Genomic DNA, 26,822 nt, shown 5'->3' with positions numbered 1-26,822 from the left:
AGAGCTGGGAGGAGGCGGACGAGAAAGCGTTTGCAGCCTCGGGAGGGAGGAACATGACAGACGTTCACATCACAAGAGCCTCTTGCTGGCGGAGTCACAGAGCATCCATCAGGCCTGTCTCCAAAGAGAACCCTCGTGCACTCATCCTGAGTGCTTGTTCACGCTCTAAAGAGGGGCACAGAGAGAAGGCCATCAAGGAGAAAAGAAAGAATGGCAGCCTTCAGAGTGGAGGGGTTGGGTGACCCAAAGGATCTGCCTGCCTTCTGTCAAGGAGAAGCAAAGTGAAGGGGAAAACCTCCCTTCATATGCTTCAGGGGCCACTGCCAGAGAAATAAAAGCTTGCATTACTCACCATCTTCTTTAATTAAGCTTTTTTTCAGTACACAAGTGGGATCCATTTTTATTTAAGAAAAAGAGAATGAATGTGATAAATGAATAAAATAGAGGTAAGCTGACACCCTAGGCACGGCGGAGTGCAGGCAATCTCAAGTTTTCAACGGCATTGGGATATCTCCAGAAGCATCCCTTTGAGTGAGAAGGCGAGAAAAAGAACTTGCAGTGGCTAGAAACTTCCTCAAGTTTGCTGCCTTGAGAAACTTGTCCAAAACCGTATCGATGCGCGATAAAGGACCCTGGTCCCGAGACGCAGGAAGAGTGTGGTTCTAGGGCAAAATCAGGCCTCACTTCTCCACCTGCTCAATGGTTTAGGGCTGGGAGAGAGAAACAGCTAAAATACTGCCCAAATCTGACGTTGCTGTAAACTCGCAGATTGGTAACAGCTGGTTGCTTATATACACGGCACACTGTGTAATTCCTGAGTCACGCTCTATTCCCAGCCCTGTACTTAGCAGGCACTTGGTAGATGCACAGAAATATTGGTTCAATTTTCGATGAACTATGCCTGAAAGGAACAGCTTGGCTTTGCAAAGAGGGGTGAAGGCCGGGGGAGGCCAGCCCCAGAGAAAGCACCTGGGGGGTGAGTCACAGCTCTGTCCTTTCAGGACGGAACCTGGAAGAAAGATGTGACCTCCTACGTTTTCCTCACTGTTAACCAAGGCCCCTTAGGAGGCCGGAAACATGATGTTCCTCCTAAGTTGAACACGGCGTACGCGCTATTCAAATACGAATGTTCCACCCATACAGTTCGCAAATCCTTTTGCAATCGTGACTCATTTGAACTGACACGATGAGAGTCACTTAAATCTATTTGTGCTTTAAGTTTCAACTGTTTCAATTACAAAACAAGAGAGTTGGACTTAAAGGTTTTTTAAAGTTTCTACCATCTCTAAAAGATGCTATCATTTTTCTACTTCAAATCAGGAACACTTCTAAATTACTCTGAAAGATTTAAAAAGCATTTGTTTCCAGGCAGTTGAGGACCCAGTACCTGTGGGACAGCATTTGTCTTCAAATTATTCTGTATCAACTTAGGTTCTGTTCCTTGAGGGATAAGTTTCTGCGATAGCATCTATGACAACACTGACGGATGGTACCTAACATGATCTGTTTTTGGTTTCATCTTTTAATATGCAAGCTGTCTTTAAACGTTCTCACTTCTAATGAGGGAGTTTATTAAGAGCACAGGGCTGAGCCATGTCTGTGATCCGACCTTTTGGCTAATTGGCCAGTAGCTTTTGAAATTAATCTGATGAAGAAAAACTATTGTTTTAAAGGAAGTTTGTGGATAAGCTGTTTTCTTGAAATTGTTCATTTTCCCTTGGAAACCTTTAGATGGAGAGTAAGATGAGGGTGGGCCCTGCATGGAGACCTTGGCCCTGGGTGTCGGGAATACCTAGACCTCCTCAGAGGTCACTGTCTCTCCAGGTGTAAATCACACTTCCTCAAAGCCTCCCTATTTAAGTTTGGAAACTAGAGCATACTCCAGTTTACCGGGCAATACTTTTAAATCAATCTCTCATAGGATATCATAAGTGAATCCAAACATAACCTACAACCCACTGACAATGCGGGAATAGCTTAGCCAGGAAGAACAATAGCAGCTAATGGAGAATTTGTACTTGAGGTGTGCGCAGAGTTGGTGCTTGGAGGTATAAAAACAAAAGTTGTTTACTGAAGGCTTAGCTTTTGATTTAAAAAAATGTTTCTTTTCAAATCTACTGAGAAATGATTTCAAGTGCTCATCTCCACCTGGAGGTCAGAACCCAGGAGACAAAAGCTCTTTACAGAGTGTGTAGAACTTGCATTGACCCTCTGGCAAGTCTCGACTTGCTGGGGGAAGCAGTGTGCTGTTCTAGGTACTGGTAATTACTGCTTCGGACGCCTGGGAAAACTTAACCCATATTCATCTTTCTGAAAATCCTTACTAACAATGTTCATGCCACACAGGGTATGTGGATGAAATGCAGAAGAAACACAAATGAAAAGTAAACAGAATGGAGTCATTGTAGCAAAGTTCCAACTGTTTTGCAGTAGTGGAGGACAGGAGGTATTTCCACTGTAAACCTTCACACCCCACATTTTTATTATTTTCATGTAAGAGTCTGCCCCTAGCTCAAAGCCTCTGGAGGAAATTTGCTTTAGGTTTCTTTTCCAAATTAGTAACAGCTTATACTTGTGGACAAATACGACTGACTATCTAAGGTGTAGTTGGGGGGCCATATATGCATGAGCAGAGTCAGTGTGGAGCTAAGCAAAGTGACTTCGACAAGGTGGACAGTCTCCAAAAACAGTGCCTTGATTTACTGACATGTTGAAAGAAAAAGTGTTCACGAGAACAGGAGGTGACAAGCCCTTAACTTAGAATAGACACAGTCACAGATACTGGAACTAGAAATCCATCCAGCTCAGTAGACACCGTGTCAGGCCAGCGGAGGTGCCGTTTGGCCTGGATGTTGTATTCTGCTCCCTGGTTGGTGCGGGGCACGTGGCAGCTCCCCATTCACGCATCTGCTCGTCCCTTCACTCCCTCCTGCGCTCCTGCCGTCCCACTGGGCATCTGCTTTGTGCCCGCCCTCCACCAGGCCATGAGTAGGCGCTTGGGGATCGGTGGATGAACCCTGTGGCCCTTCTGCGGATGCCAGGCCATGAAGCAGCCTTCTGCTGAAGCATCCTCCTCTCTGGGCTGGCCTGAGACACAGACTACCCTTGCCAGGCTGAGGGCAGTTCTGTCCGATGGACAGTAAGTCTCTCTCGGTTCCTGGGTCTATGCCAGCATGACTTGGCGTCCTGAAATGTGACACTGAGCGTTCAGAGTCTCTGGGCAGGAAAGATGAACATCTTTTTAATTCTAGATTGTTCAAATCCATATAATTTACTCTCCTTGAGTATAGGTGCCCCGACACCCACTTTATCGTTTCTTTTTTTCTGAATTGTGCTAACTTGACAGGGTTGGCCACCCAACTAGAGTTCTGAGCTCGGCCTTGATCTTGCCACGCAGAGTCTCTTTGTTATCATCAGCATTAACTCCTTGGATCAGCTAAGCCCTGGACCAGGGTGTCTTCCAAACAGATGCCCAGATGCCCAGCTGGGAACAAGGCGACTCCAAATGCTCAGTGTCATATTTCAGGACATTTAAGACAATTTTAATTAAGAAGTCTTTTCAGATATGAACGTATCATAGAAAATTTGCTTTTTGAGATGCATCACAACTTAGGAGGAAGAGGTTGGATCCTAGACTCATTTTGTAAAAGATTCACCACGTGATTTTAGGGGGTGAGCTTCGTGAGGCCCACAGAAGCGGCAGCACGCAGTGCAAGGTGGGGATTGTACGTTATCCTGCCCACCAGACACTAGAGAGATGCTTGCAGAGCCCTGATGCAAGGCACAGGCACTCAGCTACGTGTTAGTTCTCCCCATGGGCCTCAAATCTATTCATGAAATGAGACGAGTAATATCTTAAATGGTCAGAGGACAGAAAATACATTAAATTAGTTACAGCACAAAGCCTAGTACATAAAAGGCACTTAATATTTCCTGAATGATGGACAAAGGAAAATGCCAAGTTTCAGAAAGGAAAGTACTATATAAACCCAAAGTACGAATACAGAAAGAAAATGTATCTATCACTTTTTCTTAAATGAGAAGGAATCGCACTTAAAAATCAACAGTTTTGACACTAGAACATATTTAATATTAGAAAACATACTTCAGTTGTATGCAACCTGGATTGTTGAGTAAAATAAAAACTACAACGGCCCCCTGCCATTCCTGTTGTCTGAGTCATTCATTTCTATCCCAAATTTTCTTGTGGTTACTCCCTGTTATCTTTGTTTGCAGGTTTTTCTCTCCAGGATAATTCCACACTAATTAATCTTCTTAAAGCACTGTTTTCACCACCACATGGCGTAGAAACATCCTTCCTTTTTCCCTCCCTGCCTTTCTGCCTTTCATTAAATAACGCTCCTTATTCAAAGCCTTTTAATCATGTCCTCACTTTACCTGTCAGTTCTTTGTTCTTAACCCCTCTAATTCAGGGGTCTTAACCTAGGGGGTATAGATCTTTCAGGCTGGATTTTAGTAAGTTGGAGAATGCCTGAACTTCTGTGTAAAATTGTGTGTCTGTGTGAATATGTCCTGAGAGACGATCCATTTCAAGAAGCAACCCAGAAGACCCAAGATGCCGTGGATGAAGACCCTTCCCCCTCAGGCGGTCTCCCTCCTGCCCACTGCCAGGGGCCGTGCTCCTCCTGGACCTCGGGTGTCCTCCCACTCAGCCCATCCTCTGGATGAAGACCTGCCTCCCCCTCTACCCCCTCTCCGGCTCCTCTGAAACCCGGCCAAGCGCGGGTGCCCTACCCCGTGACTGCGATGTGCCCCCCCAGATTTCCTATCCTCTGGGTAGGATCCCCCCATGTTTCTGTGCATCTCCAGCCCACAGATGAGCTTAGAAGTGAGGCAGAGGGATGGGGCGCTGGACAGCCATGTCCATCCCAGACATTTCTTCCACAACTGCCTCGCACTGTCTTTCCTGAGTTCTCTGAAGCAGGACCCTTGAAGTCAGTTTGAAAAATAAACCTAAACAACAGTGAGGAGAACGCTTCTCGTTCTCGCACCACGTGGCTGGCAGGCATTCTCCCGAATCGTCTTGGAGGACTGGTTCTGATGTGTGCAGCTTCCTCCAGCTCATGGCCTGTGTGGTGGTCTCTATGGGGAATCTTGTGATTGATTATGATCGGTTCTGGGTGACCCTACCCACCCGTGTACTGCCTCTCTCCGTGAACCAGCTTTTGAAATCCCAGCTCTGCCCCGGCTCTGAGTGTGGAAAAGCAGCCACAGACGTGAGTTCCTCTCCTCTGACCCCTGGCACGCCAGGTCGTAAGTCCTGAGTGTTATAATTGTATTAATGGCTGGCCAGGCAGATGTGATGAAGTGCATACCGGGTCATCAATATATTAGCTGCCAGATGGAAAACAATTAAAGGGTGGGGAGACGGGAAGAACGCACTCAAAAAGCCACCTATCTGGGTTGAATGCGGTCCCTTCAATTTGCAGAAACATTACCATTATCATCAAAGGTCAAAGTCAGTTACTGGTGGAAAAAATCAATAAAGTTGAGGGAGGGGGAGAGGCTGAAGGGATAAATTCATGACATGCCCTCTGTATTGAAGGGACTTGCTAGAAATCTATGTATTTCCAACTCTTGGGGATAAAACCAGTTGTCAGGAAAATGGACCATTCATGTAGTTTCAGGGGTTCCTGCCGTGAACTGATTTTAAAGACTCAGTGCAAAATAGAGAGGAAAAAAAAAAGAGCAAGGAGGGATTCAAAAATTGCATCTGCCTGTTAGTCTTCATCACCCTTTTTGCTGGACTTTGAGAATCAGCTTGCTTGTGGTTTTTGTTTTTTTAATGAAAGCTACCCACGAGCATGTTCTATATATCTTGTCCAGGTCAATTACTGCAGACGAGCAGAAATCTTTATTACCGGCAACCCGAGGCCACCAGTTACACTGCGCTTGTGGCACACACTAGAAAAGACATTCTGACTTATTAATCTGCACATCACGGTCTGAAGGTATTACTCATAACATGATGGGTACTGTCTGGACTAAATATTAGATTAAAAATCTGCTCACTTCTCCCTCCTCCTGCTGCACCAATAATAGCGATGTAAGAACTGCCTGGTGGTGAAGTCCAATCTGTAGCCCACCCAGCACCGAGGAAAGGGCCACGCTCTGTGCACAGCAGGGTACCCTTCTCTGCTAAAGGCACCGTGGTGGTCTCCTACAAACATTACATTTGCTATTTCTCAGCTGCCTACAAGTATATTTGCTCATTAATACTTGAGAGGTTGAAGGCTGCCAAGAACGACTGCTAAGCAATTAAGTATCGTGACCTCCCTCAGGGACAGAGGGGCAGAGAGAATGAACGAAGGGAGAGGACCCGTGTAGGGCTTTGGGGGTTTCAATCTCTACTTCTGCTGGCTATTCAGTCACATGAATCTACAGTGAAAACTGTGAAAATTTGAATCAGATTTAATTTTTTGCTTATACTTTCTATGAAAACGTGGGCTGCTAATCAAGAACTCAGGAGCGTTTTGTATATTTTGCAATAAAATTTTCATGTAAATTTGTAAAAACTGCAAATTTCAAATAATCATCAGATGTATTAAATCAGAGCTGTTATGACCCTGACTTGGGGGCATTCTGAAAGCCTTGCGGATCGATGTGAAGCACGAGCGATGGTTCCTCCACAGCCATTGGTTAGTTCGGTTTGGAAGCTCCCAGGGTTGGACTCAGAGGTCCGGAAACACGTCCTCGTTCTGTCTAGATGTGAGACAAGCTGGGCACTTGCTCTCTGAAGCCCTTAGCACCTCCTAATGAGGGCCTGCCTCGTGCCAGGCTCACACCGGGCACTGTCCGTGCGGTGTTTCTTCTGACTGCAAGGTGACCTTGGAAGGAGACCCTACTGACGTCATTCCAGGGAAGGAAACACACTGGACCGGGTGTAGAATCTACAAGTGGTGACATAAGACTGTGGACTCTACGAGTGGTGCCACCAGGTTTTTGCTGTGGCCGTGGGGATTGAGGGTAAGGTTCCATTTTGGCTACACCTAGAGTTTGTCCACCCCAGAGCTCTGGTGCCCAACACCACCAGTGGGGAAAAGCCAAATGTAGCTCTTTAAGTCAACATTAAAACTTCAAATTCAGTTCCTCATTTGCAGTGCATACATTTTGAGCATCAGTGGCCACGAATGACTAGCGGCTACCATACTGGATGGCACAGACAGAGAAGATTTCCACCGATGCAGGAAGTTCTACCGGCTGCTGCTGCTCTAAGTGTTGGGATTCTGGTCTCTGGCTACGACCGCCTCTTCTACCTCGTGACTCATTCACTGAACTTGGCCTCAATCCTTTAGCGCCTTCCTTCTCCTCGTGGCGCACTGGACACCTCTGACCTCCCCGCCTCCAAGCTGAGACTCTTCCAACCATGATTTCTTGTCATCCTTGATTCCCTTGCTCCCTGAGTTTCTCTTGGGCAACCCCCGGCCAACCCCTAAATGTTGGCAGGTTGCATCCTTTTGATTTCCCTGCTCCTGTGTCTGGGATATGATGCATTACCAGAAACGATGATAAAATAATAAAAGGGAGAGAACGTACTCTCTATTCATCCCTAACTCTTCAACCCTAGCAGGTCCTCTCTGCTTCCCAGCACTTCTTTGGTTCACCTTGTATTGACTCACCAGCTCAACCCTGACAATGCCTCTTCCTGAAATCCTCAGATCTCCCACGACCCTCACCCTCTACAGATGACCCGCCTCATTGTTGGTGGGGTCCAAAAACCACGCCATGTATATATATGTACAATTGAATCACTTTGTGATTCAATAGCAGAAATTAACACAACATTGTAAACAATTATACGTGAATAAAATAAATTAGAAAAGAACAAAACCACGCCATGAACTTCCCTAACACGTTCCTCTGACTTTCTTTCTGTTTCCTTTAGCCAAAGTGAGCCACCAACTGCTTTCTACCTGGGAGTACTGACTCGCTGCTTTCAGATCTTTGCTCGTGATGTCTCTCTCAATTAGATGTTTTCTCCCCACAAGCTCACCTCTGCCACAACGCTGTTTTTGAATCATCCCACCCGAAAGCCACCTCTTTCTTGTCCGAGTTTCCCTAACCTGTTATCTGTACCTTGCACACGAGGTTTTAAGTGATACTGCATGTGCAAATGTCCTCCCCACTGACCCACACCAATGTGAGAGGGGTGCTTACTGGATTCGGCTTGCATTCCCAGCAGTGACCAGCTCAGGTCTTTATTCAGTACCTATTTATTCAACGAATATCTATATATCAATTTTTGCAAATGTCAGATTAATTGCTAAGGTAGACAGAGTTAATTCAATAATTAACTGATGAACACATTTCTTCTAATGATCTCAACATGAAGTTCTAACTGAATGATTACATCACCAGGACCTCTGATGGGAAACCAGGGTGCATGTGTTGATGGCTAGCACTGCAATCATCGGGGCTGCAGCACTGTGCAACAGAGCTCCTAGGGAGGGTGAGCTGGGTATGAAATGACAGAGCGGGCAAACAACCAAAGAAAGACATCAAAGCTGGAATCAACTTACCTTGCGTAGCAATATAATGATTGGGTCGATGATAGCCCTAAAAATAAATGAGAAAGAATATTTGACAAACTGAAAAATCAATAAGCAGCACAGAAGTCACATGCTAAGTTTGCCAAAATGAATGCACCTACAAATACCAATAGCTGCATCATTTGAAAGTTACATGACCAGACCTGGGACCACTGAGCACCTCTTAATAAGCCAAGGTGCATCAAATATAACAGTTCTGATGTCTGCACGGCGGGGAGTGGGTGAGTAACTTAATCACACACAGGCTACGAGATGATGGATGAGCAAAAAACACTAACAACTTATGGATTTTCTGAAATAACATGACCACAACTCTGATTAGAGTGTAAACCGGCTAGGAATGTGCAAGAGGATTTCATCTGTGTTTGGGATGTTATTGGCAATGTGACAAAGCTTTAACGCATATTCTGTTACATCAATATAGGCAGTTATATCAACAATAATACTAAACATCATTTTTAAACACTGCCAATACCAAGACATGATGCTGTAGCAAGGACCAGGAGTTTAAAGAGGTAGAAGTTCTGCAAGACCCCTTCCTTTTATCATGACCTTACAAGAAGGGGGAAAGATGAAAACTGGGACCAAAGCAAGAAGGAAACAAGGGACGTCACAGGATCAATATCTGGGAAAGATAAAGCCAATTTAGAGAAAATGACACGCAGGTAACATATAATATCACCACGGACCTTATTACTTCCCCTTTCTGTCCCCTGAGATGACCCAAAATACTATGCTCAAAGCCAGCTGAAAAAGAGAATAAAGATACTTGGAGAGGAAATACCAATTTCTCAGACCACTTAGATGCATATCTGTTAGATCTTTTTGCTCTTAAAAGCAAGTCTACAAGAGTGAACAACCAAAGCAAACACATTCTTTTGTACAACTGGCCTGCTGCAGGTGTCTGACATAGAGTCATGACAGATATTAAGTAGGGTTATTCAGATGATCAGTCACTTCCTGCCAGCTGGTAAGCTCCACAAAGCAGACCTGGTTGGACTCATCACCGTACGTGCCAGTCTGCAAGGTGCTGGGAGATGGGGGCTCATTTGTTAAACTGCAGCAGCTGGCACGGTCCATGGAGACCTCTGATGCTGAGCACAATGGCAGTTCCCAGGCCTCCCCTCCTTGACCTGCCAGCAGCATGAACACAACTGAACCCCCGCAATGCCTTCTTCGTTGGCTTCCGGATGTGACGCTCTGGCTTTCTTCCTGCCTGGCCGCGGCTCCTCCTCCTCCTTCCTTCGTCCCCTCCTCCTGTCCCTGGTGGTGATGCTGGGACGCCCTGTGTCTGGACTCTCCTCTGTCTACCCCACTCCCCTGACGATCTCCTCCAGCCTCACGGCCGTCAGCACGCGGTATCGCGGGAGCCCTGCATCCTCACTTCCTGCCGGGCCTTTGCCCTGAAACCCTGGGGCGAACCAGTGCCGACTCACACCTCCACTCGGACGTCTGATGCACATTTAAAGCTGAACACATATAAACCCAGCTCCTCATTTCCACCCCACTCCGAGTCTGTCCCACCACAATCCTGTTCGGATAACGGTGACCCCACCTCCTGAAGGCATGCGGCCCCTCCTTCCCCAGCCTCCACCTCAGCCCAGACCCAGGATCTTCCCACCTCCCTCCCTCTGGCCGCCTGCCCCAGGCCAGGCCACCCTCAGCCACCTAGCGGGCCTCCTCGCTTTGACCCCCGCCGACCTACAGTTCGTCCTCCTCGCGGCTTCCAGATCCCGTCACTCCTCTGCGCACGTCCCTCTATGACCGCCCAGCTCACAGGAAGAGCCCAGCTCCTCACCACCGTGGACGTCACCTGCCCAGGCTTCCCTCACCCCATCGCCTGGAAGCCACCCTATTCACACCCTCCACCAGCACCCTCCACAGCTGCCGGGCATGCCCCACAGCCAGGCCTTTTCCTGGGCTGCCTCTTGGCCTGGAGGCTCAGCCCCCAGATATCCCCCCGGCCCAGACCCCCACTTTCTCGGTGGAGCTGACACTCCACCGCCACTATGTTCCTCCTACCGTCTACGACACCAGAGAGACTTAACCAACTTGTTTCATTTGTGGTCTCTTCCTCCCGGTTAGACCATCAGATCCATGATGTCAGAGCTTTCTTTTTGGTTTTGGTCTGAATTGTGCACAGTTACAACACCAGTGCCTCAAACAGTTACTGACCTGTAATAGGTGCTCAATAAAATCTCATTGACTAAGTGAAAAGGGGCCCTGAACTCTGACTCTTTTCTCTGTTAAAACGAGAACTAATGAATCTGGTATTTTCATTACTTTTAGGTCCTCTCTCCTCTGTGTCTCTACCCAGCCGTTCTTTAAAGCTTAGTTCAAATGGCCTCCAGGACGAAGCCCGGTCTGATCACAGCCACGCCTCAGAGGGTGGTTCAGCAGATGCTGAGGACTGACGGCATCCGAGGCCTGTGTCAGGGGCAGGGGTACAGCGGGACCCGGACACTGTCCCTCTGCTCGAGGACCCAGAGGGTTGTGGGAGCTGGGACTGCGGTGTGAACAGGGTGTTCCTGGACTCTCCCCAGGGAACGAGTGTCAGAGTGAAGACGTTTCTTACTTCAGCTCCTAAGTTGTGAGGCCTCAGGGAGAAGGTACAAGGTCTTGGGCACCTCTGAGCACTCCTGTAAGGCACTCCCTAAATATTTCCCAAATGAAGTAATAAGTGCAATGTGCCTTTGGAGGAAACTTTGCTTTAATAAAAACTTCTACCTTGGATTGGATATGTTTTTGGTCATTATCAAATGTAGGGTCTAGGGGTCTTTGTTTGAAGGCTGAGATACGAATTAGTCTTCAAATAATCCTCCGTCAGGCCTCAAATCTATAACCCCCAAATGCCAAACCCTCCCAAGAAGCACTGCACATAACATTCTTGTAGTCCTTTTTAGATAACTCTTAAAGACTGTAACGCTAGTATTTTTAGTAATACTCAACCAAGACAAGAAAGGAATCCACATATCTGAATAAAACTTGTGCAAGAAGTACTGATGGATTAAGAAACAGTATGAAGTCCAAGCACAGAGGATGCCTTGGGAACTGAGATCTGTTTAATGTAAACTTGGGCCTTGGAGGTAACAGCAACTTTCCCTTGATTTTCAGTCTATACTTTTGATTTCATTCATTCTTTCAAGTGAAAACATGCTGTCTCCCAAAGAATTTATTCTAATGTAAGACATTCAGTTAACATGATGCAGAAAGAACAAAGGAGCAGGCTTCAATAATTAAGCAGCCTACATATTTAATGACACGTCTTGCATGCATCAGAGGTCCTGGCTAACAGCTGCAGACGACTTTGAAGGCAACTTGAAAGTGCTGTGATGACAAGAGATGGTAAATCATCAAATTAGGAATTAGAGAGTTTTGTCCTATTAATATGCAAGCAGACTTTTTTAAGTGTCAAATAATCCAAGTTGTTGACAAAAAAATGGAAATACCATTTTCTTAGTCCACAGAAGTGTGGGATGGCAAAGAAGGCAGGGAACGTCACGGGGAGCTCACCAGCCCGAGGCTGACATGTCTTCATGTATGGGACATGTTCTGCGTGTATGGGACAGGGCATGTGTTTGCTCCCAGGGTTGGACCAGCCTGTGTCCACCCATCTTAGAGCAGACACACGGGGTGCTATGTGTCAGAACACACGGGTTTACTGACAGTTTCAAGATACATACATCGATATAATTTCCATTGATATAGTCTGAGTTGTTGTCTCCTTCTATGGTCTGCAGCCTCACCCGGGAATGATCATCTGCAAAAGGAAAAAAACCCAGCAATTAACAAGAGCTATCGGTTGGGCTGCTCAGAGCCCCACCATGTTAATAAGCACATTACAGAGAGGTCATCCACATCCACGCTGCTTTAAAGATAAACGAAGAATTAAATACTACACGCCTACATTCTTGCTCTTAAGACAGGGAAGGGTTTTTATAATCCTTTGCGTTTTACAGGAAATCTCATTAACTTATTCTTTGATCATTTACAGACGTGAAGCATTGGCAGAGGTTTGAAACTTCTACCTAGAGTCCTGTGAATCACAGTGGAATGATTTCTTGATTTCTTGGACTGGAAATTCAACAACTTCACTAAATCACATGTGAGCCCTGAGATTCTGAAGGTTGCCTGTGACATCCACCTTGACAAATGATGGTTATAAACCACGGCCCAGCCTCCCAGGAGATGTGGACACGGTTCTAACCTCAGTCACTGGCCCAGAGTTCACTCCCCCTGCCCCGAGGGCATCGGCTGGTGGAGCAAGGCTGTCCCCATCAGCCACGTGACCCCAGGCCACTCAGTTACACCACCAAGCCTCGGCCACTCATCTGAAGGAGGGATGACAGCGCCTGCCTCAAATTGGGCTGTTTTAATGATTAAACAAAAACACAAATTGCCGACACACACCAAGTACTGTATAGGGGTCGTGATGGTGGTACCAATTAGCTACAGTAAACATTTTTTCTGAATGGAAAATTTTCTCCATAAATGCTACTGAGACATCTCAATAATTTCCTTGAAATCTAAATTTTAAAAAGGAAAGTGCTAAAACCTCTATAAGGGCATGGATTTTCCTGTTTTGCTCACTGCCCTACCCCTGACCCCTATATCAGAGTCTGGAACATCGTAGAATTTCCCCCAAATATCTTTTAAATGAGTCAAAAGTGAACTTTTTGTTTTTTTAAAAAATGCGTCCTTTAAAAATTGTTTTCTAAATGAATGTTCTTTGAAGCAGAGGAGCCCTTTCTTCCAATGAAAGCTTACACCTAAACCCAATATCTGGCAGATAAAGGCCAGCTGCTCTGAGGGGGAAGGAGTGTGGTTTCTGACAGGTGGTCTGGGGGGAGCACTTTGCAAACCACTCTTCCCCTGACGCAGGGCAGTGGGAGGTCCTGCCTCTAAACTGCCGACATTTCATTTGGGTTAGTGGGTGAGAAATGACACCCCCAGACTGAGGCAAGAGCCAGGGGGCCTGCAGGTGACAGACCGTCCGACCCAAGATCTCTGGACGAACTGTCGATTTGAACCCGTTCCTTGGCTTGACGAGCTAATGAGTGAGAGCCAGCATTTCAGCCGGTCCCTCTGGTTCAACCCTCCTTGGAGGAATGTTCTGTTTCCAACAGTGGGGCTAGAGGGAGATCCGTGTCGAGCTTCTAACTCTCCTTCATTGATGGGGCTTCTCACTCCAGTTCCTGACAGACGGTCATATCATTTCCTGTCTGTGCCTTACGATTAGCCTGGGCTCAGTACATTTACCCGGAGAGTGGGGATAAAGTGGGTGGGACATGGGCGAAGCCTGGAGGGAGCCGTGTCTCCCTACTCTGCTCAGGGAGAACACATGCGGGCAGTGGTCCCGCGTGTGGGCTCTGGGGTCAGAGGTGCCGGTTGGAACCCCTCACTTGTGATTTCCGGCGAGTTGCTTCGTCTCTCTGGGCTTTCCTTTTCTGAGCTGCAAAATGGGGATTCACAGTGCCTCCCCATGGGGTTACGGTGAGCATGAACATAACACACAGGAAGAGATGAGCGGAGAGCCCGGTATACAGCGAGTGATGGATGACGCCAGCTGCTGTTATCACCACGTGCTGGGTGACACACACTCATGCTTTGCTTCTCACCATCTTTACACTGGCTGCCCAAACCGACAAGAGCAACCCAGGACCCACGGGCAGGCAGGAATTTTCCCCGTGGTGACCTGCTCCAAGAACTAGTTTCCTAGAAACCATTTTGCTTAACACCAGAGGCCCCTGTCCAGAGTTTGTCCGTGTCATGGGGGGGGGGGGGGCGGGTTCTTGGGGCACTGGGACGTGTGGATTGTCACCGCTTTCGCACGTGCTGGTGGAGCCAGTGCACACACGGCTACTGCAGAGGGGGCTCGAAGCGGTTCTGCGGGTAAAGCCATTTGAGCTTCCCGAATGAGAGATGCTACAACAGAATCGAACCACGGCTCTTCTGCACACACTGGGCTTTCAGTTGGCTCCTCGGAAGGAGGTTAGGTTCACTCCCTGCTCTCCCTGACTTTTCCTGGGCTGTGCTTTTAAAGGCAGGCACCGCATTCGAGCCTCCTAATCTTTAGACGCGATGCTGTCTCAGGATCTGTTGTTCTCCTTGTCAGAATCCCTCCTCTTTCGTGCTTTATCTCCCTGAGAACCTCAGGACGAATGCCACCCAGTCCCCGTGATCTACCACCATTGGGCCTCTCAAGTGGTTCTGGAATGTTCTCAGTAGGGACTTCGATCTCAGACAAGGCTGCACTCTCATCTCCCATCAACAGAGCCTTTGAAATAAAGAATTTCCCCAACATCTTCTACTATTCAATCAGTTAACCCCCCACAGAGTTGTTTTTTTTTAAACTTCACTGTTATTTCTCCATTTTTATTTAAGAGCAACACATGTCAAAGATTTTTATTTAGTTAATGAAGGAAGCAGGAAGATGTTACAACTGGTTCAAGGAGAATTTACCAGCAGATCTATATCCAGATCTAGTTATCTAGATAGATAAATAGATATAGATAGATCAATCTATGCAGGTATATAGATATAGATAGATAAGTAGATAATCTAAATCCGGATATGCCATGGAATGAATTTACAAAGAAATGGAAAACTGGCTTTTACTGGAACTACTGACCCCCTAAGGACACAACTCATTTACATATTATTTCTCCAAATTTAATTGCTCCACTCCCCGCATGACATAGAAGCCTGTAAGACCCATATAAAGCCTATTTCCTATGTAGACTGGATTGTTTTTATTTCTCTTTATATGCATGCTCTTTCTGTATTTTAAAGTTGATTCTACAAGACTATGTATGACCCCTTGTGGTCAGAGACCACGTAGTGTCCACTCCGAACATCCCCACAAGGATCCTTCATGAGGGTCACAGCGCCCACCCACAGGGCTCCTCTCACAGCCCAGCAGTGATTCTGCCCAACACACGGCTATGGGCACCAAGGATGACCTCTTCCCTAGGCTAATGAATATGGCGGAAGAAGGGCAAGTTGTGTTCAGACGAGGCTCACTGGGGCTTCCCTGGGTGCTGGCCATGGTCCTGTTGTGGACTTGGTTAGTGGTTTTACGAGTGTTTGCTTTACAACAATGTATTAACCCATATATGGATGTATTATACCCTTTTCTGCACCTATATTTCACACTTTAAAAATAAAAGAGTCCACCTTGAGGATATTACGCTCAGTGAAATGAGCCAGACACAAAAGGGCAAATACCGTATGATCCCACTTCTATGAAGCATCTGGAGTGGTCAAATCCGTGGAAGCAGCAAGTAGGATAGTGGTTGGCAAGTGCTGGGATGGTGGGGAAGAGTGAGCTCTTGTTTCATGGGTACAGAAGAAACCTAATGTCACTGAACGGTACGCTTAAGAATGGTTAAGATGGTAAGTTTTATGTTGTGTGTCTGTTACCAAAATTAAAAAAAAACTAAGAGTCCACTTTCTCCACGCCTCCTTGTAGGACACCTCCTCATGTTCCACTCGAGCCCTGGGCTCCTAGGAAGCAGCACTTTCAAGGTGGGAAGGGCACCTCGAGGACTCGCTGTCTCATAGCCCGTGGGGTCCCCTCTGCTGGTCTCCTCCTGAGAGGGGCTCGTTCCCTTCCACGATGAAGGAGAGGCAGTGACTATATGGCCTGCTCCTTGAGGACAACTGCTATACTGTATAAAGTGTGCTGAGTAGGTATGTTTGGGAATTATTGAAATGAGGCCTACGAGGTGTTCTTTCTTTCTGTGACAACATAAGTGTGAGTATTGATGAGTCGGTGTAAGTTGAGACAGGCAGGCAGATATTTCAGCAGGGAGAGTGGGCTCCCCCTCGGGTAGGAAGGAGAACACGGGGGCAGGAGCTGAGCCCACAGAGAGAAGAGTATGGAGTTTCCTTAAAAATCTAAAAATTAGAGCTACGGAGGATATGGCAATTCCACTTGTGGGCGTATATCTTGGGAAAACCATCAATCGACAAGATACATGCACCCCAACGTTTAGTGCTGCCCTGTTTTCAAGGGCCTAGACTTGGAAGCAACCTAAATGCCCTTGGAAGGAAGAATGGATAAAGAAGATGTGGTACATATGTACAGTGGAATATTACTCAGCCATGAAATGAGGGGGCTGGTCCTCTCGCACAACTGCCCTTCTTGGGTGGGATGTTAGCACTTATCAAGTTAATCCTCTGCCTCCCAGCAGGCTGTTGGGAAAACCATCCGTCCTAAACAGCAGTGAAATAAATAGGAAAGTATCACCCTCCTCCACGCTGAGTCAGTGAGAGTAAAAGCAAAAGAAGTAAGAGAATCCGCCCCTCCAGCCACAAGAGTCTACTCCAAGCTGCTGCTCGGATACCTGAGAACGACTTGGGAACAGAAACTGGATTCTCAGGCATCCTCTTTCACATCAAGCCCTCATCTCAGGCGACTATAAATATAGATTGTAGGAGGCAAATAAAGCAGTACATGGAGGCTCACTGCCGTATTTTCTTGAAATCTGATTCACCTTGAATCTGATGCCAATTAAGAAGACTAATATGTACCAACCATTCTTTTAGGAAAGCTCAGGTCCTTCTGTTGGGGCTAAATAGTATCAAATGACTACAGGGAGATGCCCAGAGGATGTTTCTGGCCTGAAGCACATATGGGGTCACTCAGGCAAAGGATCCACAGAAATGCCAGCTGCCCACTGGCTGAGCCCCGTCCTCCCAGTTGGCTTTGGAGGCCGACTAGCTGGAAGTCGGCCAGAGTCCAGCAACTGGGTCAAAAGGAGGAAGAAGCCTGGAGAACTCGATTGCTCAGGTATGAAGGTTGCGAAATCCAGTGGGATTTGTGGTTAACAATAGGTCAGTTACTGACCACGAAAGCCAAGCGGTCAAGACTGCAAGGACTTGGTGTTTCTGGGAGACACAGCCCGGTAAGGCTGACAGGACCTGACTCTGGAGTTACATCATGTGATATTGATTGTATGTGGAATCTAAAAAAATGATACAAATGAACTTATTTACAAAAAGAAATAGACTCACAGAGGTAGAAAACAAACTTATGGTTACCAAAGGGGAAAGGGGAGGAGGAGGGATAAATTAGGAGTTGGGGATTAACAGATACACACTACTATATGTAAAATAGACAACAAGGACCTACTGTATAGCACAGGGAACTATGTTCAATATTTTGTAATAACCTATTTATATATATTCAGTTTTATATATACATAAAATTGAATCACTTTGCCATACACCTGAAACACTGAAAATCAACTAAAAAAAAGGAATAAAATACAATAAAAAAGGAAATTACTCTCTTCTATGAATAAAAGCAACACCCTTGCTGGAGTTCGGCAATTCACAGCACAATGAGCCCAGTAGGCTTGTTAGGGGACCAGCAGAGAAGAGTGGAACTGGAAACTCCACGCACCCACTTTTTGGGGAAGATGAGTTTAGCTAGTTTTAAAGAGGAAACAGGAAAAGGTCTGGAAATAGGCCGAATACTTCTCAACAACTCCTTCATCTGATTCCCCTGGCATCTACTCCGCAGCTTTTGTTTTTCATCCCTGATTCTGTACAGTGTTGTACAGAGGTTGAGATCACAGGCTTTGGAGTAAAAATCCCTGGGTTTGATCCTAATTCTGTCACTTTCCAGTTGTGTGACCTTGGACAAGTTATTTAACCTCCGTGCCTCAGTTTCTACCACTGTAAAATGGAAATAAAATAGTGCCTACCTTGCAGCGTTTTTGTGAGGATTGAGTTAATACAAGTCATGCATTAGTGTCTGGTACATAGTTCGAACTAAGTAAAGGTGAGCTGGCACCTGTATCATTACTGCTGTGACTTCATGACCTGATAATTTTTCTCACCTGAACGGTTTCATCTTTGCCTACAGACTGCCCCCTCTCCAGTGAATCCATGCTGAGAGCTACTTTTCTAAAACACAATTTATTTTCTCCCCACCCAGTTTAAACCATTCAATGATTTCAGCAGGGGATTGATCAACAGTGATCTTACAAAACAATGGAATCTGAAACGATCATTACAAAGGGTTACTACACCTTTAATTTCTTTACTTGGAAAGATTTCTGTGACATACTGTAAGTGAAGGAGAGCGGGTTACAAAGTAGCAAGTCTCCTAAGAGTCTGTTTATATGAAATAATTGAATGCATTTGGATATGTGTCTAGGAAGGCATAGTGGGCAACTGAAGGGATGGGGCTTCTGCTGGGTGGCAAAATCTGGAGGGATATTTACTTTTCCATTTATGATTTTATGTACCACTTTAATTGTCTACATAGTTTATACTGTCTTAGGAATCAGAAAGAAAACAATAAATCTATTTTTATTTTACAAAATAAAGCCAACAACTTCAAGGCATAGAGAAAAGAGATTTGAAGGAATTAGAAATAAAATGCTAGCAGGGTTTGAATTTGTTTGGTGAGGTCCTGGACAATTTCCCCCCTCTTTTCTTTACTGCACACATTTTCTTTAATGTGTATGAATTGTTTTTATAATTGGAAAAAGAAACCTATTTAGCCATGGATGAATGGAATATGATCAAACCTCAATTAATGTTTATATAATAATCACAACTCAATGCTACCCCATCCAGAAGGGTAATAAACTCTGCCATTTTGAGAAACTCAATCTGCATTAAAGATCCGTTGCTATTCCTCCAATTTCTTTCAAAAAAGCCCTTACTAAATGAAATAGGGCAAAAATCATATTTTTGGTTAAGAAACAGGCCCATAAAGACCTGGTCATAACAAACCATTGCTTAATGCTGAAAAATTATAATCAGCTGGGACTTTTCCAAATGTATGTCTGCATGTGTGTATTTATGTATGTGTGTATGTATTTATGGTGTGTGTGTATATATATATGCATGTATGCATACATGTATACATATATGCATGTGTATGTGTGTATTTATAGTGTTTATATATGTATGTATTTACATGTGTGTATATATGTATGTACATATGTATAAATATGTCTGTGTATGTATGTATGTGTGTGTATATATGTATGTATGTGTGTATTTATGGTGTGTATATATATGTATGTATTTATATGCATATACGTATATATGTGTATATGTATGTTTGTATATATGTATGTATTTACGTGTGGGTATGTATATATGTGTGTATCTCTGTGTGTGTGTGTATATATGCATGCATATATGTGTGTGTGTGTGTGTGTGTGTGTATGACTGCCTTCACACATTAGAGGTGGGGTAATTAGAGATTTAAAGCAGGTCCCTCAGTCCCTGAAACATGTTATTTATGCCCCTTTTATCAAATAACGTTATGTTTAAAATACATCTACATAGCTTCAAATATTTTAACATCATTTTCACATTAAACACGATGGATCCGGGTCACAGCCTTGCAGTCGGAACCTGTAAGTGATTAGATATTATTATAGCGGCAGAAATGGAGTCTGTCACTGATAATCTTTCATCTCTAACCAATTCTCCCTTTCTGCTGAATATTGATGACATATTTAAGGCAAACTGGTATCACAGTGATGTATGTAACATTTGCCTGACAGGAGACTCAAAATTAATTTTAATTATAATTGATTGCTGCAAATAACAGCCTTGCTCTTCCTGTGGTTACATCTTGCCAAGGGCTGGTCTGCACTGTTTCAAGGTACAAGAGGCAGAGGGGCCAAGGTAACCGACAGGAAGTGCTGGGCATCCTGCACCTCTCCCCACTGCTCCAGCCTGGGGTCCCTGCCACTGCCCACGGGGGTGGGGATGGAGGGTGGGCTCAGGCCCAGCCAGGCAGCTTCTGAGCAAGAAGCAAGAAGGAGCTTTCGGCTGAGCGCTGGCTGGCTCTGTGCTAAGCTTCACTCTTGCTGCTGGTTTTGTATCGCCAACTTCTTAGTCCTGCCTTGTTTCTGACTTTTTTTACCTGGACCCTTTGTCAGAGACGCCTACTCTTTATTTTCAGATTCCTGGCAGATCCCCTGACTCTTATTTTATTTTGCCTGATTTTTCTAGAATTTACCCTCTTCTTTCCTGCACATACTGTGGGATATGTTTCTGTCTTGCTCTCGTCCGCCGGAGTTTTGATGCAGGAAGCTCCCTCTCCCAGTGCATCTTGCCCCCTACACTCACCCCGTCCCCCTCTCCCGCCTTCGCCTGCCTTTATACCTAACCTGGATCAGACAGTAGTACATCCCTCAGAAGTGACACGGTTGCTCAGCTGGCAGAAAGAAGCACCTTGCTTTAAGACAAAGTCCTGGGGACGTGCAGCCCTCAGCCCGGGCCACGGAGACGGGGTTGGTGAGAAGACTCGGGTGGGACAGACCGGGTCACAGCTCACACTGTCTTCTTACTCGCCTCACTAAGCACGGGCACCCTGAGTCCAGACGGAAACCAGACCTCAGAAGGGCCTCCCCTTCATGTAAGAGTCGTGGGTCCTCACGGTCAGGGCCGTACCCCCCTCGCCCCTCCCCTACTCATTCCAGCAGTTTCACGGCGGCTCCTCACCTTGTTACATCACCGTCTTCATTGTATTAGACCCCCCAGCAGGATGCCCTGCATGCCCCCTCCCCTCCACGACACGTGCTCCTTTGCACATGCTAAGCGGTTTTGTCTCAGTATTTCTCATTTTTAAAGCCCCTCCAGGCTGGGTGCTAGGCCCTTGACGCCCTCCATGCTCCCTCCACAGAGAACCTCACGACCACCACTGATGTGCCCCAAGATTCACAAATTTACATCTCTTTTGGGTTCCAGAGCCGTCCACATAACTGCCTACTTGACATCCCATCTGAATGTTTCAAAGGCGTCTCAGTATATCCCCGGATTCAACTCACAAGCTTTCCCTGCTACCGCCGACCTCACTGCCACCTCTGAGCTCCAAGTCTGGTTCCCTTCCAGGGTTACCCATCTCGTAAACAGCCCGTCCTTCCATCCGTTCATCTGTCCGCCGTCCATCCTCCATCCACCCAAGTCAGAAACACAGGAGTCACCTCTGACCCTGTGTCTTCCTTGAATCCATCTACTACTTTCTAGTCTACATTACCGTCACTTGTCACCTGGGCCAAGAGAGAATCTTTTAGCTAGGGTCCCCTTCTGATTCACCCTTTACTGCAGTTAGACTAATCTTTCCAAATGTAAATTAGATTAACCTTCTCTCCCAACCCTTTAATGAGGTGTCCCTTGTTCTTATAATAGAGACTAAAACACTGAATCTGCCCCAGAAGGCCCTGCAGGCCTGGCTCCCACCTCCTTCTCTCTCGGGCTGACCTCCCCCTTCCACCCCTCCCAGCTCTGGCCACCCCGCCTTCCTTCCCCTCCTCAAACTATGGGTTCCCGCATGTCTGCACCCGCCTGCTCTAGCCCCTGGGTCGGCTGTCTTCATTCCACATCCTCCGGAATCAGTCAGCTCCCACGTACAGGTTCTCGCAGGACTGCGCTCCTCTCCTTATGGCCCTTGACTTTTATTTCATTTTTATTTTTATTTCATTTATTTGTAAAATCAAGTCTCTCTTCCTCTCAAAGGAGATGTCAGCTTCCCGAGGGTAGGGGCTGAGTCTGTGTTGGCTCACTGCTGTCTCCCAGGGTCTTCACAATTCCGGCCTCTCCCCTGGATGGCGCCCCCTCTGCTCCAGCTACACGAGCTCCTTACTGTCCCCGACGCCACGCTGACCCGGGCTGGCTGTCCCTCCCTCAGGGCCTCCGCCTGGACCTGGCTCCCTTCCTCACCTGCGTCAGGCCCTGGCTTGCATCTATCTATCTATCTATCTATCTAACATCTATCTATTCAGTGGAAGTATAGTTGATTTACAGTATTATATTAGTCTCAGGTATATAAAATAGTGATAGTGATTCAATATTTTTATAGATTATACTCCATTTAAGGTTATTATAAAATATTGGCTATATTCCCTGTGCTGTACATGACATCCTTGTAGTTTATTTATCTTATACATAGTAGTTTGTACCTCTCAATTCCCTCCCCCTTTCCCTCTCCCCACTAGTAACCACTAGTTGTTCTCTGTATCTGTGAGTCTGTTTCTGTTTTGTTATATTCATTTGTTTGTTCTATTTTTTAGAGTCCACATATAAGTGGTAACATACAGCATTTTCCTTTCTCTGTCTGACTTATTTCACTGAGCGTAATACCCTCTAGGTCTATCCATGTGGCTGCAAATGGCAGAGTTTCATTCTTTTTGTCTGACTTGCATCTTATTCTCTCAATTGTAATTGTTAATTACAATTAAGAACTGCTGAGACTATCAGGAGGGCTACGCTTGCGTGTGTGTGTGTGTGTGTGTGTGTGTGTCTGTTAATGGTGGACGGGGTATTTGTTTATATTTGGAAAGGGCTAGCTCAGCAAATTCATCGTGTAAATGAGGGAAAAGTTCACCTTACTTAAGAACAACAGCCAATAAACAGTATTAAAGCACCATTAAAACCATTTTATATGCAAACACTGTTGCAAAACTACGAATGTGATCATTAAAGCACTTCTTATGTTCTCTGAAAAGCACTAACAAGAATCTCTAGGACATGTTCATTGAATCCCCCAGTTCCTCATCCTAGTTAGTGGTGCTATTCCCAAAGCCTAGACTCCCTGAAGCAGGCTTCCCAGTCAGGGAAACTGATTTTTCCACAATTACAGAATTTCTTAGTGGGGAAGGGAGATGTAATACTTTTCTCCATGCCTTTAAAGTAACAACCAGTATGAGTGTATACATTAGGGTGATTTAGATAAGTATTTTTATTCCTGAAATCCTACTACAACTTTAACAATATCACAGATTCATTTTCGCTGCCGTAACTAAAGACACACAGTCTCAAATGAAGCAGCTCCAAATGGTGGTTCTCAGAGGGGTGCTCAGCACTGCAGTGGCTTCATCAGACCCTACTGGGGAGCTCATGCTGGATTGGGGCCCCCCTGGAGAAACGGCACTCAGGCTGTGAGTTCTAACACCAGACTTGGCATGGGCTGGCATCAGGGCAGTTCTGGTATTTAAGCCAGCCAGCAGTAGTGGTATTTCTGCAACCCATATGTGGTACCAAACTCCTGCTATTTAGCTGCTAGTAGCATCTAAGGATTTGCACACCCTATTCTAAGAGCATTAATAATTGTTCGGTAGGTGGCCTAAGTGGCTGATGTCTCAGAATACGTCAGCATAGACGGTTATAGACAATTATATAAACAACCACAGACAGTTCTAGAGGGATTTAAGAAAGCAATAGAAAACTAAAGGAAAAGGTAACCATTTGCAACGACATGGATGAACTTTTAGGACCTTATGCTGAGTGAAATAAACCAGACAGAGAAAGAAAAACACTGCATGATCTCATTTGTACATGGAATCTAAAACAAGTCAAACTCATAGAAGCAGAGAGTGGAAGGGTGGTTACCAGGAGCTTGCGGGGGGAAGGGGTAAAATGGGGGGGTGTTGGTCAAAGGGTACAAAGTGGCAGTTACATAGGATGACTAAGTCTCGAGACTGAATGTACACCATGATGACGATGGTTAATTATACTGTATTGAATCCAGAAACTGGCTAAGAGAGTAGATTTCAGGTGTTCTCACCACACATAAAAAATGACAACTACGTGAGGGGAAGATACTTTCATTAGCTTGGCTATCGTAATCATTTCGCTATTTATCTATATCAAGCATCATGTTGTACACCTTAAATATAGACAATTTTTACTTTAAAAATACATTAAAAAAAAGACAATGTGTTCATGGGGAAAGCCTTCAGAATGCCACGGCAGCTGAGGGGTGAGATCAGGAGACTGGACAGAGCTGCCTGGGCAGAGGACATCTTTCTGACATCGTCCCTACAAAAGCACAAAAACAATGCAAGCTGATGGAAGAAACCCTGAAAGAGCCCAACAGGTGAGGTGGAGGCAGGTGAGAGCTGGAAAATCCTCCCCCCCTGGGATTTATCAGGAATAAAGGTGACAGCCAGGCAAACTCTCCAGAAATAGAGTCCATGGTCACAGCCCGGAGTCCATGGTCACAGCCCGTGAAGAGCAGGTCGCTGTGCCGAATCCTGCTGACAATTAGGGAGCAACGTAGCGCCTGCAATTATCCACAAGTTCATCATTTCCAACCCGAGACTTCCAAATGCTGCTTTTGTTTTTCCATTTTAAATGACCTACTGAGTCCACTAAGCTGAGGAAGGGTAAGGAGTAACAGAGAAGAAAGATGTGATTTTTCAAAGGTAACAACAATCAGTGATGTTTTTATGTGGCGTTTCAGTTCATTTCCACAACAGCTGGCTTTTTAGGAAACTGGGACATTGAGAAGGTTCATGACTTTCCCAAGGTCACTTGGCTAACACGTGGTGAAACAGACTCTGAACTGTGTCTTCTAGTTCCCAATCCTAAATTCCTCTCTTTTGCCCCCAAAGGCTTTTCCCTTAGTCATTTATACTGTCCTATTAGTTCACGTGCGTCCTAGTCTGGTCCAGCCCACAGACAGTACCTTCATGGGGGTGGGAGGCAGATTTAAACCTTCTCCACCTCTGACAACATTCTGCTGGACACACAGACCACAGCCAGTGCCTGCCTAGGGTGATGAGATAATCTGTCCTAAGTGCAGGGTCTTGAGAGTTGAAGATGATCTTGGTGGTGACGCCCATTCTGAGCTAGTGATGGTTAGTGATGATAGGCTAACAATTAATACATAAATTAGACCCTGACCCCAATATCTTTCTTAGACAACAGATCTGAAGCCATCGAAGAAGAATTTCTGCAGAAGGCCCATAACAGCAGCAGCTCCAGAATTTCTGAACAGGGGGCCACAGGGGGTCAGCCTGGGGGCTGGAGGACTTGGCTTGAAGCTGCCTTCAACAGGGAGTGTACTCTTTGTACTTAGTTTGTATATTTATTTGGAGGTAGCCTGGGGAGATGAAGAATGGGGATGAGGGGGGTGAAAGTCTCCTTAAGCTGCCTCTTGTCACAGACACTGGCCTGTGCAGGCAATGATGCTAATGGCCGGTGGGGACTGACTATCCAGCATCCACTGGGTGGTGGTTATAAGAGCTGCCCCTGGGTTGGAATCTTGTCCCCATCTTATTAACTGTGTAACCCTTTCACCTTCTCTATGCCCCAGTTTTCCTCTCCTGTAAAACAGATAAACAATATTACCCATGTCACAGGATCATTACAGGGAGTGAGGGAGTTAACAGGTGTAAAGGGCTTAACAGGTATAACAGGGGTGTCTAGCATATAGCAAGTGCTCAGCAAATGCTAGCTTTTATCACTTTTTTCTTTAAGCATTCAAAACTATTTCTCAAGCATCTACCAAGTGCAGCCGTCAAACGACACATTGGGAAGGAGCAGAGTCAAAGTCACACTGAACAGAGGCAGGCCGGGTCTCTGAGCACAGCCCAAATCAGAGCCCTGCACGCTGCTCTCCAGATGCTCGGGGTGAGGCCCACACCTCGGATATGGCGGCCGCAGGACAAGGGCTCACTGACATCTCTTCCACTTGGCGTGGGTGGCATGGCTGTGAAGTCCCCATTTTACCTCCGTGGACCTCCTTGGAGTTAGTGGCAGAGCTGAAGGAACCCTGGGAAGGCTCCTATAAGCCACTGTGAGAAATCTGGATTCTTTTGAGGGTGTGAAGCTTCAGCAGGCTCGCAGAGAACACGAAGGAACTTGGGAGGATCTATATTGGCCAGTGGACTCTTCCCATGACCCTCTCTGGCTGGAAATAATGCTTTCCCTCTCTGAGCCCCTGCAGCACACAGCACTGTACACACAGCTCCAACGCAGGACTGCGTCCTGGTGCAGAGTGACCAGACTCACAGCCTCTCATCTGCCTGGGCTGCTCTGTCCTGGGGGCGGGGACATCGTCCCCATCACCTTGGGGTCCTCGGGGGGCCAAGTGTTGACTGAATTCACTGAGGGGCAATGAAGCCTTAGATCTCAGGGGAACATCTTCCTCTAAAAATGAAGCTCTAAGTAAATGAATGCACAAGACACCCGAAGCTAGCACTTGCCATCTGTAAAACCAGTGGTTTGGCTTTGTGAGTGGCCAAAGGGAAAACAGGACATGTTCAGGCCCAGTTGGGATGGTTCATATTATATGTAAACCCCGACACCTTTCTTTTTTAAAATGAAACACACTGTAGGTCTGCACGATCTAATATGGGAGCCTCTCGTCTCATGGACGATCTAAATTAAAAATAATTAAAATTAAATACAATAGAAAATTCAGTTCCTCGGTCACACCAGCCACATTTCAAAGGCTGGTATGGTGAGGGTTACTGCACCGGACAGCAC

The 26,822-nt window shown here is 46.0% G+C and overlaps 1 protein-coding gene across 2 annotated transcripts in view; it reads right to left on the bottom strand.

The window, feature by feature from the left end:
- PTPRM (protein tyrosine phosphatase receptor type M) overlaps window positions 1-26,822 on the bottom strand; it is a 761,903-nt gene that overhangs the window by 72,587 nt on the left and 662,494 nt on the right. For both annotated transcript variants that reach the window (XM_061169712.1, XM_061169711.1), the window contains 2 exons: window positions 12,254-12,330; window positions 8,541-8,577 (listed from right to left, as the gene is read on the bottom strand). In XM_061169712.1, coding sequence (XP_061025695.1) covers window positions 8,541-8,577; window positions 12,254-12,330 — 114 coding nt within the window. The remainder of the gene's footprint in view (window positions 1-8,540; window positions 8,578-12,253; window positions 12,331-26,822) is intronic.

Source organism: Eubalaena glacialis, chromosome 15, assembly GCF_028564815.1.
Source record: "Eubalaena glacialis isolate mEubGla1 chromosome 15, mEubGla1.1.hap2.+ XY, whole genome shotgun sequence".
NCBI classification, from domain to species: Eukaryota; Metazoa; Chordata; class Mammalia; order Artiodactyla; family Balaenidae; genus Eubalaena; species Eubalaena glacialis.
Note: the sequence above shows the minus strand (reverse complement) of the source record. Positions and strands in the feature narration are given on the sequence as shown.